The sequence below is a fragment of the Rhinoderma darwinii genome, chromosome 7, assembly GCF_050947455.1.
Source record: "Rhinoderma darwinii isolate aRhiDar2 chromosome 7, aRhiDar2.hap1, whole genome shotgun sequence".
Lineage (NCBI taxonomy): Eukaryota > Metazoa > Chordata > Amphibia > Anura > Rhinodermatidae > Rhinoderma > Rhinoderma darwinii.
This window is the reverse complement of record NC_134693.1, coordinates 93,224,480-93,236,883: the sequence shown is the minus strand read 5'-3', so window position 1 is coordinate 93,236,883 and position 12,404 is coordinate 93,224,480. Positions and strand designations below refer to the sequence as shown.

Sequence of the window (12,404 nt, the reverse complement as noted above, 5' to 3'; positions counted from 1 at the left end):
CTCCTTCCTGACTTACCTTTTACCTTCCCGCTATCTCCACCTCCGAGTGAGGAACTAGCCCGACCGTTCACAATGTTGGAATTGGAAACTGCGTTGAGGGATTCACCTTCGGGTAAATGCCCAGACGGGCTACCCGTAATCTATTATGCAACCATTAAAGAAGTCTCACTCCCCTGATTTTTATTTTTTTAAACTCATTTTATTGAAAATACACAGTGCACAAGGTATGATAAACATAACATTTTGGGTGACATGCAAGAAACCCATTATTCCAATGTAACATAACCATACAAACAACAACATCGATCTCCGTTACACAATGAGAATAAGAAGTGGTACATCCTTTTCCGGTATGTTATTGAGTGTAACCATTACATTTATAGGAACAAAAGCAATGCAAATATATACAACCCTGTTAAAAATACTTGTACAATCCAGGACTGATCTCGTCCAACCCCCTATCGAACCTCCCCCCCCCCCCCCCAGTTGGGGCCCGCTACCCCGTTCCTGCTTACTCAATTAAACCCCAAGACCGTTTAGGGAGGACCTGAGGTCACCTACATTAAATGATGCAAGAGGCGATGAGCACCAACTACCCCACACTTCCAGAAATTTATACGGACAACCCCTATGTTTGTATACTAGATTAACGTAAGGTATTACTGAATTGAGCAGTGATTTCCATTGTGGAACCGTTGGGTGAAGATCTCCCATCCAACGAAGTGCAATAGCCTTCCTGGCCATGAACAGGGTCTCCCGTAAAAATATACCTTCATAGTGTGACCAGGAATTTGGTGGGATCAGACCCAACAAACATAGCCCAGGCTCACAGGGGACTCGTTTACCTGTTACTGATGAGAGAAAGTCTGTGACCTCTCTCCAGAAATTAGATATTACCGGGCAGTGCCACACCATATGGTCAAAGTCTGCCCGATCGTGCTGGCATCTTTTACAACTAGCCGAGGAAGATCTGCCCATATGCAATAGCCTGGTAGGAGTTATATAACATCTATGGATGATATAAAGCTGCGTCATTTTATTATTAGCCGCTGGTGAAACCGCAAGGTGTGAAAACATTGCATCAAGCCAATCCCCCTCAGTCAGGTTCGGAATCAGCCCCTTCCATCTGAGTTCCACCGCACATCCCGCATGTGCTAACCTTTGAGACAGCAGGAACGTGTAAACTACTGATATCAGGCCCCGCGGGCTTTGTGTTCGAAGCACCCCTATAAGGGGTAGGGAAGAAATCGAAGTCTGAGCGTGTCTGAATTGGGCCCTGAGAGCGTGATGCAGCTGTACACATCTAAATGTATCCCTCTCTGGCACCTGGAATGTATCTTGTATCTCCCTTGCTGATAACGCGTGTCCATCTCCAGTACTCAAATGCTTCATTTGTGTCACCTCTAAACCCTCCCAGAATGCATGATCCTGAAATCCCAAAAAGTGAGGTAATCCATGGTTGGACCACAATGGCAACTCCGCTACCGTATCTTTTATATTTCAGCAGTGATTTTGCATGAGCCCACACCTGCTTCGCCAGTTTAATCAACGGTAACGTATGCTTAGGACTAAAATCATGTGGTTCTAGAACGGGCCATAAGTTAGATACTCTGAGAAAATGTGCTAAATGATGTTCTGCTTTGGGCAATGGATCATCCAACATCCACAGCCTAATATATCTAAGTTGACCTGCCAAGTAGTATAAAAACACATCCGGTAGGGCCGCTCCCCCCCTCTGTTTGGGCCTCTGCAGAGTGTCTATTCTGAGCTTGTGTCTATTCTTTCCCCAGATAAATGGCGTAAATAAAGAGTTGACCAAATTAAAAAACTTTTTAGGAACCATTGTGTCTGCGTGCTCCAAGACATATAGCAATTTAGGTAGCACTACCATTTTAATAAGGTTAATTCTACCTGCCACTGATAAGGGGAGTGACTTCCAGACTGCAAATTTATCTTTCAAATAAGAAAGTAGAGGGTACACATTAATATCGTATGAGTGTGAACTATCCCTAGATATCCAAACTCCCAGATATTTAAAACTATGCACCACTTGTAGACCCTGAAAATGTGAACCCCACCCACAATTGTTAGAATGGAGAGGCATGAGATAAGACTTACTCCAGTTAACATGCAGGCCCGAAAAACTGCTAAACACCTCCATCAATCTCATAGCCCTGGGTAGTGAGGCATTCGGGTTGGCCAGGAACAGCAGCATATCGTCAGCGTATAATCCTATGCGGTCTTCCCGTGGTCCGATACGAATTCCCTGAAGGGCCCTATCTTTTCGAATCCCTATAGCCAGGGGCTCTATGGCAAGTGCGAACAATAATGGGGACAATGGGCACCCCTGTCTCGTACCCCTATGAAGCAAAAAGGAGGGGGACAATCCCATTAACCACTACCGAGGCTCGAGGCTCTTTATATATGATCGTAATCCATTTGATAAAGTTAGTTCCAAACCCAAATTTCCTGAGGACCTCACCTAAGTATGTCCACTCTACAGAGTCAAATGCCTTGGCAGCATCCAAGGATGCCAGCGCCCAATCCTGCTGCTCCCACCACCCCATCTGAGTAACCACCTGAGCTCTGCGAATACTATCCGAATTGGATTTCCCTGGTATAAAACCGGTCTGATCAGAGTGTATGACATCATTGATGACCCGCGCTAGTCTATTGGCCAATAATTTAGTCAGTATCTTATAGTCTATGTTAAGCAGTGATATGGGACGGTAAGAACCACAATCCTCTGGGTTCTTGCCTGGTTTCAGAATAACTACTATGGTAGCTTCTTTCATAGAATCCGCCAGGTCCCCCGCCAATAAGCACGCCTCAAATAGCGAAAGAAGTTGGGCTGACATAACCTGAATATATTGAACATATACTTCCAGAGGAATCCCATCCGGGCCCGAGGCCTTACCTTTAGTCATATCCAATATACACTCAGAAATCTCCTCTACTGTGAAGGGGGACTCTAGTAACTCACAACCCTCCTCCGTCAACTGTGGAAACTGCATGTCATCCAAATATTTCTCCAACTCTTCCATTGAGTTCCCAGCCCTAGACGTATATAAGTCCCTATAGAAGTCTGCAAATTGAGCCACTATCTCCTGGGAGGTATGGACCAAAACCTTCTGAGCGTTCCGAATGTTCAACACCGGAGGAGACCAGGTATTCTGTCTCACCACATGAGCCAAGAGTTTGCCGGATTGGTTACCCAATTCAAAAAAGGATTGGCCAGTGAAGAAGATTCTACGTTCCGCCTTCTCCTGTAGTACTAGAAGATAATCCCTCCCCACCGAGAGCCAAGCCTCCCTGTTTTGTGGGGAGGGATCACCCACAAACGCGGCCTCCAATTCTCCACATTTTCCCGCCAAATCCCTTTTCCCTTTGGGCCGAGGAGCGCTTAACAAATGATATTGATGATTTCAGGCAGCCTCTCAAATACGCTTTCAGCGTATCCCATCGTAGTAACCCATTCTGCTCCTGCCTATGTGCTTCGAGAAAGACTTCTAGCTGATCTGGGATTCTATCGTTCGGTTTGATTAATTGGAGCCAAAACGGATGAATTTTAAGGGCCCCCCTCCTACCCACCTCCGGTAATGACATTTGCAGAAGAATCGGACTGTGATCAGAAATTGCTCTGGGAAGATGTTCAATGCTTTCCATAGAGTTATATACAGAGGGCGTGCCAAAAATATAATCTATACGAGACAATGCATCAAATTGTGGTGTGTGACATGTGAATTCACGAAGTCCCATATGACTAACTCTCCACAGATCTACCCAGCCTATCTCCTCCATTAATGAGGCTAATGGGGAGACCCCTTGTCTTACGTCCCCCTCTCCCCTCAACAGGAACCGATCAATAGACTGATCCATTATAAGGTTCAGGTCTCCTAGGAGGATCACTCTGGCTTCTTGATATGCGGAAGCAAAGGAAACCGCCTCCCTCAGTACTGCCAGAGACCCTGGCGGTGGGTTATATATCCCCATTACGACATAAGGTGTGGAGTTAATGTTGGCATGCACAAATACGTATCTCCCCTCAGGATCAATTCTGGTATGCATCACTTCCCATCTAAGAGTTCTATGTATTAATAGAGATACCCCTCTAGAGGCAGAAGTTCTAACAGAGTGTCTACTCCACTGAATCCAGGGCTTACATAAAAGCTGTACTGTGTCTGCTGTCAGATGCGTCTCCTGAAGACAGATTATATGTGGGTTCACATTCTTAAGCACAGAAAAAATCATATTCCGTTTCCTTGGAGTCCCCATGCCCCTCACATTCCAGGACAAGAACTTAAGTGACGCCATCCTTAGAACACTCTCTATGTACTGATAACAGCCCTTCCCTCTCCCCCCTCTCCCTAGGTAGTGCCAGTCCCTGATATGCTCTCAAAATGTAAGGTACTTGTTTTCTAACATAGTGTAAAACAGAGATCAAAAACATGAACCACATAAAAACCCAGTTAGCCATCAGAAGCTCAACAGGAGCTCAATAGCTATATACTATATATGCAGGGGGTAGCTTCCACCGATAAGGAATATACACAGTGGAATCACAAATCAGGCTGCGTACTACAACAAGTTCCCCCCTGTAATGTGCTTTACTGTGCCACAGAATAAGAGGAACAACCACCCGTTGGTCAGAATCCCCTATTAACACTTCGGTAACCTACTACAATCACGTATCGTAACAGGAATAATATATGATCTGGAACCATTCTGAACTCCGAACCCCCTTATAGGCATAATACAGGAAGATAAATCATTATGATAGGAAACTTTAAACAATGTCTCCCCCAAGTATAACCTCTCCCCACATGCAGGACAGCAAAAGTCCGTTCAGGATACATATTCACCATGCCAGCGCTTAAGTCCCCAAGAACTCCTTCATCTTCTAGGCGACCTCATATTCCTCAGCAACCATTCATCCGCCTCCTCCGGGTTGGCAAAAAATACTGCTCGATCTCCATCGACGACTCTCAAGCGGGCCGGATAAGCCATAGAATACGGAATTTGTCGGTCTCGCAGCTTTCGTTTAATCATCAAAAACGATGCACGTTGACGTTGTAATTCCGGAGAGAAATCAGGGAAAATCGACACCGTGACGTTGTCCACTTTAATGGCCCCCTTGCGTCTGGCTGCCTGCAGGACCAGATCCCGGTCCTTACAATTTAACAATCTCGCCAGGAATGGTCGAGGGTTCGCTCCAGGGGGTGGCGGCCTCGCCGGAACCCTGTGCGCTCTTTCCACTGCAAAAGCCTGCGAAAACACGGTATCTGGAAACATATCTTTCAGCCATTTCTCTGTAAACTCGTCCGGACGGGATCCTTCTGCTCGTTCTGGTAGGCCTATAATGCGAAGGTTATTCCTCCTCAGCCTGTTCTCCAAATCATCCGCTTTCTGGCGCCATAAATCCACCTTTTCAGAGAGGTCTCGCAGAGTGCGGGGTATATTAGCTGTACGGTCCTCCAGGTCAGACAACCTGGTTTCAGCATGCTCGACTCGGTCCCTCAAGTTGTGCAAATCCTGCCTCAGGAGACCCACATCCACCTTAACCTCCTCTATTTTTGTCGTGACCGAGGTCTTGGTCTCTAATATCGCCGCCAGCAGCGTCTCCGATACTTGCTGCAATGTCAGGCCAGGCTGTGCTGTTACCTCAGCCGCAGGGCGTAACTCCGACTGCCCTCCAGGAACTTTTGCCGGCCCCTCTGCTCCATGCTGTGAGGCCTCGCCGCGGGCGCCATCTTGGACCGCACCTCGGGCAAACTCTTTCAACTTCTCCGCAGCTCCTGCCGCTTTTGACGGACCCATTTTGCTCCTCAGGGGTCTCTTACCCTTTCTCCGCAAGTTATAAGAAATGGTGGCAACAGTAATTCCTCCGCAGGATAAATAATAGGGGTCTCTGGTCAGAGCCGAAGTTCCGTGCGACCGCTCACATCAGTGCCTGGCCACGCCCCCTCTCACTCCCCTGATTTTATTATCACTGGCAAATCTCTCTTTACTAGGGCACTCCCTTTCTCCCGATATGATACATGCTCATATTTCTGTTATTCCCAAAGATGGCAAAGACCCCATTCCTGTACTAATTATAGGTCTATATCTCTCTTAAACTCTAACCTAAAACTGATAGCGAAATTGTTAGCAAATGGACTTAAATGCATACTACCCGATATCATCTCGCCGGACCAAGTCGGCTTTGTTAAAAATAGAGAGGGTAAAGATGGTTCAGTTAGTCGTTCATATCTTACACCATTCACTGAAAAATCAGATCCCTTTTAGTCCTTCTCAACACCGATGCTGAGAAGGCATTTGATAGAATAGACTAGAGTTATAAGACAGGTACTATCTGCTTTCCATTTCCCCGACCCCTTTATTAACGCAGTATTCTCTATGTATGCCTCCCCGTCTGCCTCTCTAGCAGTTAAAGAGGCTCTGTCACCAGATTATAAGTGCCCTGTCTCCTACATAATCTGATTGGAGCTGTAATGTAGATAACAGCAGTGGTTTTTATTTTGAAAAACGATCATTTTTGAGTAAGTTATGAGCTAGTTTAGATTTATGCTAATGAGTTTCTCAATCGACAACTGGACGTGTTTTTACTTTTTACCAACTGGGCGTTGTACGAGGCGTGTATGAGGCACTTGTTCGCCTTGAACTATGCCCCCTTTCTTGCCTCTCTTCCGGATATGTTAAGACTCTTTGACAATCCATACCTTTTTTGGTTTGGACGGAAAAATCTAGTAATGTCTTTTTTGCTGCCTGAATTGACCACCTTATGCAGGCCTTACCCATTCCGCTAACTAGAGGTTTTTTTACAGCCATTAATAAATTATTTTCCAAGTTCATCTGGAGAGGTAAAGCTCATTTCTAGGGATGTTTTAGCTCGACACAAGACCAGTTGTGGGATCAGCTTACCAGATCCTGAAAAATATTCGTGCCATACATTTAGCTAGAATCCTTGATTGGATCTATGCACCCCCCCCCCCCCCCAACCTTATGGATTCCTGTGGAAAACACTATTTCCTCAGTTCCTCTTAGAATTTTTGTCTTATATGAAAAAAAAGCTGTAGATACTGTCAGGTTTTATAACCCTCTCACCGTAGCTACTTTAAAGGTTTGGCATAAATTTTCCTCTGGAACTGACAATTGTCTTTTGCTGTCTCCTCTATTACAAGTTAGAGATTTCTTGGGTCTTGCCCCGCTAGCCCTAAAAGAAAGCATCCCCTTGGCTGTCACCTCATCGAGATGTCCGCTTCTTCAATTTCTAGATGAATCGGGAGACCTTTTGGACGATGTTTCCCTAGCCTCCCAACTTGGGCTTTCCTCTGCCCATGTCCCTTTTTTCTCTTTTATTAAAAAAAGATATCGTCCTTTTAAGGTGTCCCAAATAGATCATAGACCTCATGGGGTGGTTTGATTTGTTATCTCATCTACGGCCAATAAGTAAACCTGTACCATTGTTGTATAAGAAGCCAAGTTTTCATGGCCCCTCCTCTCCTCCCATATGTCGTCAGAAAAAGACCTGAGAAGGACTTTCACTGATTTAGAGATCTCTCATGTGTTGTCTGCTCCTCACAAGATCTCCAGATGTATACGTATGCAGGAGAATAGCTATAAAATTTTGTCCCGCTGGTATAAGATCCCAGATGTTACAACCATTTATACGTTCTCTCATTCAGATGTTTGTTGGTGTTGTCAGGGAGAGAGGTTCGTTTTTCCACGTCTGGTGGTCTTGTGATAAGATTTCAATGTGGTGGAAAAATATTTTCAATAAGTGTAATTCCATCTGTCAATCCAATATCTCCACTTCCCCAGACTGCTGTCTATTTCAGCTCCTGACGATGCATCGATCTCCTCTAAACTTTTTAAACATTTATGACTTCCGCCAGATTGCTAGTCCCAACATATTGGCTTTCAGTAGAGGTCCCTTCCATGGAGCATTGGATTGCCAGAGTGGATCAAATTTATTGATTTGAGGAAGTTTATCATTGGGAAAATCATTCTAGGGATGCTTTGTTAAAAATGTGGTCGCCATGGAAAAACTTTAGGAATTTTACCTACCTTTGCCTCAATGTACGGAAGGAGTTGTGCTTCATAACCCTTTTCGTTCATTAATACCTCATTGTTGATGATACGATTGATTCTCTGTCATAACCTGTACTTTTTCTTTTTATATAGGGAGTGTTCCATTTTATGAGTTCCTCATAGTGTACATTTACAATGTTATTTTCTTTTGCTTTACTTGATTGACATTGTGTATGTTTTTTTTTTTCTTTCAATAAAACGTTAAAAAAATTATATAAATGTCCTTTTGTGGGTTAATGACTGTCTTCTTGACAACTGTCAAGTGAGCAGTCTTCCCCATGATTGTGTAGCCTACTGAACCATTTGGAATTGGACCATTTTAAGGGTATGTTCACACATAGTCAACAAAAACGTCTGAAAATCCAGAGCTGTTTTCAAGGGAAAACAGACCCTGCTTTTCAGACGTTTTTTTACCAACTCGCCTTTTTCGCTGCGTTTTCACGCCGTTTTTTATGTCCGTTTTTGGAGCTGTTTTCATTGGAGTCTATGAGAAAACAGCTCCAAAAACGTCCAAAGAAGTGTCCTGCACTTCTTTTGACGAGGCTGTATTTTTACGCGTCGTCGTTTGACAGCTGTCAAACGACGACGCGTAAATAACAGGTCGTCTGCACAGTACGTCGGCAAACCCATTCAAATGAATGGGCAGATGTTTGCCGACGTATTTGAGACGTATTTCCAGACGTAAAACGAGGCAAAATACGCCTCGTATACGTCTGAAATTTGGCCGTGTGAACATACCCTTAAGGCTTAGGAAACCTTTGCAGGTGTTTTGTGTTGATTAGCTGATTAGAGTGACACCGTGAGTCTATAATCTTGAACTCCCAATATTCTAATTTTCTGCTTCGTTTTAGTGATTGGTGAGGGTCTCAATGGTCGGACCCCCACCAATCAAAACTTCTGACATGACTATGAAATGTCAGAAGCTTGTCTAATGTTTACTTACCCTTTAACGGTTAGCCATAATCTTAAACATTAAAAGAAAAAATGCTGGCAATAGATCACTAGGTGTGTAATAAATCTATATAATATGAGTTTCCCTTTTTGAATTGAATTACTGAAATTTTACTTTTTGATATTCTAATTAATTGAGAAGGACCTGTATATGAACTAACGATGTCTATTTCCAGAACTTACAATAATATGGAGTTGGGTCCCCTTTTACAGCTTCCACTATTCTGGGAAGGCTTTTTTTTTTTTTTTTTTAACAATATTTTAGTGTCTGTCTGTGGGAATTTGTGCCCATTTAGCCAAAAGAGCATTTGTGAGATACTAATTTTGGAGAAGGTAGTCTGGCTCCAAGTCAAGAGTTTCAATTCATCCCAATAGTGTTGGATGGGGTTGAGGTCAGGACTCTGTACAGCCACTTGAGTTCCTCCACACCAAACTTGTCATACCATACCTTTTATGGTCCTCGCTTTATGCACTGGGGCACAGTGATGCTGAAACAGGGAAGGGCCTCCCCCAAACTACTGTTACCACAAAGTTGGAAGCATACAATTTGTCTAAAATGTTAATGCTACAGCATACAAAAACACAACCCTCACTGTAAATAAGGGGCCTAGTCTAAATCCTTAAAAACAGATCCAGACCATTATACCTCCTCCTGAATTTTACAGTAGGCACTCTGCATTCCGCTATTCTCCCGGCATCTGCAAAATCCAGATTTGTCCATCACACTGCCAGATAGTGAATTGTGATTTATCACTCCAGACACATCCAACACATTTCCACTTCTCCAGAGTCCAGTGGTGGAGTGCTTTACACCACTGCAGTAGATTCTTGACATTGCACATGGTTATCTTAGGCTTGTGTACAACTGCTCGACCATGGAAACCTATTTCATGAAGCTTTAGATGTAAAGTTCTTGCGCTGATGTCCCTTTCGAAGGCAGTTTGGGACTCTGCAGTGAGTGATACAACAGAGGATAGACGATTGGCGTAGGCTTTAGCTCTTGGAGGCTGGCTCTGTGGTTAGAGTGGTCCACCACTTTGTGACAGCTTTTGTTACTTAGACGCTTCCACTTTACAATAATAGCACTTACAGTGACCGTGGCAGTTCTAGCAGATAAGAATTTTCACAAAGTATCTTGTGTCAAAGGTGGCATTCTAAAGTAACTGAGCTCTTCAGTACTACCCATACTATTACCATTGTTTGTCTATAGAGATAGACGTGTGCTTGATTTTATGCACCTGTTTGCAATGGATGGGGCTGAAACAACTGAACTTGAGAAGTAGGAGGGGTGTCCACATACTTTTGACCATAGTGTAACTTCCTGTATGAAAACGGCAAGAAAGCCTCCCTTGATATCCTGCCCCATGTTTCTCATATCCATACAGCTTTACGATGGTTGTAACATGTAAAATAGAATAAGCTGCAGTATTTCTAAAATGCCATGGTAGGATGTCCGAGGTTACATTTCGTATCTGTGTAACTTTTAACCCTATCTACATCTCGTTGCAGTGTGGCAAGTGGTTACATCTATGTAACAATTATTTACAACATCTCGGTCAGCCTTGCGCTCTATGCTTTATTTCTTTTTTACTTTGCCACACGAGAGCTGCTTAGTCCGTACAGCCCTGTGTTAAAGTTCTTCATGGTGAAGTCAGTGATTTTCCTTTCCTTCTGGCAAGGTGAGTGTCCCGAAGAAGAGTTTATTGCACTTAGGAGTATGTAGGTGACTAAACACAAGGTCGTCACGATTTACAGATTCTGTTTTCACAGTTTCATGCGATTACAGTTTGTTTGTTTTTTTTTTTTTTTGTTTTTTTTATGGAATCTATTATGATTCCATAGAAAATACTGTATAATATATTTTTATTCTAGAGGACTTTTTTTTTTATATGTTCTTATATTCCTTACCTGTTGCTAATATTCTTCATTAAACGCTTCCTCTTGCAAAATAAATTGCTCCGAAAAAGAACAATTTGTCAGTACAGGGCAGCCGGTGTTTGTTAAAGGAGTTGTTCAACAAATCTAGCCCCCTTGTTGATAAGCTGGTTGTCAGAGTTCAGTCTTCTGAAACCCCCAGTAATAAGTTGCTATCTTCCGGGATGACGTCTGTTCCTTGCTCTGATGGAATAACACTATATTACCACATCAGCTGCAAGAACCGAACATAGATCATCAGTGATGGTGATCTAAGTTTAGTCCAGTAGAACTGCAGGATGCCCAGGTATTATGGCCAAAATTATGGACTCCTAAAACGGGAATAAGAGCTGGAATCGGGGGACCTCCGTTGTGCTACATCTGTTTTAGGTCAAGCAGCTTTTCCTAAACTGATGCATTGTAGGAACTAGTTCAGGATATGTTTTCAACCTTTGAATGTAAAGAATGTTTACATTAAGGCTGGGTTCACACGACCTATTTTCAGGCGTAAACGAGGCATATTATTCCTCGATTTACGCCTGAAAATACGGTTCTATACGTCGGCAAACATCTGCCCATTCATTTGCCGACGTACTGTGCTGACGACCTGTAATTTACGCGTCGTCGTTTGACAGGATATGTTTTCAACCTTTGAATGTAAAGAATGTTTACATTAAGGCTGAGTTCACACGACCTATTTTCAGGCGTAAACGAGGCATATTATGCCTCGATTTACGCCTGAAAATACGGCTCTATACGTCGGCAAACATCTGCCCATTCATTTGCCGACGTACTGTGCCGACGACCTGTAATTTACACGTCGTCGTTTGACAGCTGTCAAACGACGATGCATGACTGCCTCGTCAAAGAAGTGCAGGACACTTCTTTGGACGTAATTTGAGCCGTTTTTCATTGAATTCAATGAAGAACAGCTCTAAATTGCAAAATGTGAGTACGAGCAATTACGTCTGAAATTACGGAGCTGTTTTCTCCTGAAAACAGCTCCGTAATTTCAGACGTAAATTCAGTTTACGTGTGCACATAGCCTTACTGACAGCAAACAGATTTTAACAATTGTGAGGAACAAAAGACAAAGTATACAGTTGAGTCCAGAAGTATTTGGAGAGTGATATAATTTTCATCATTTAGTCCCCATCGTTTAGCCTCTGGGCACCACCACAATGGATTTGAAACAAAGCAATGAAGATGTGATTGAAGTGGGGACTTTCAGTTTTAATTTAAGGAGTTTAACAAAAATATTGCAATAAAAGGGTGTTCCCAACTCACTGTTTCCGTAACTCGACCATGTAACCATTAAGTAGCCGGTAGAGCACAAAAAGCTAAAACGGGGTTTAGGGGGCCCAGTTCTAGAGATAGGTGTGGGTCCGATAGGTGGGACCCGTATCTATCTGACATTTGACACATCCTGTGGATATGTCATAAATGTC

The 12,404-nt window shown here is 43.4% G+C and overlaps 1 protein-coding gene across 3 annotated transcripts in view; it reads left to right on the top strand.

Moving 5' to 3' along the window:
- TMEM184B (transmembrane protein 184B) overlaps positions 1-12,404 on the top strand; it is a 157,674-nt gene that overhangs the window by 124,676 nt on the left and 20,594 nt on the right. For all 3 annotated transcript variants that reach the window (XM_075833691.1, XM_075833690.1, XM_075833692.1), the window contains exon 8: positions 10,552-10,721. In XM_075833691.1, coding sequence (XP_075689806.1) covers positions 10,552-10,721 — 170 coding nt within the window. The remainder of the gene's footprint in view (positions 1-10,551; positions 10,722-12,404) is intronic.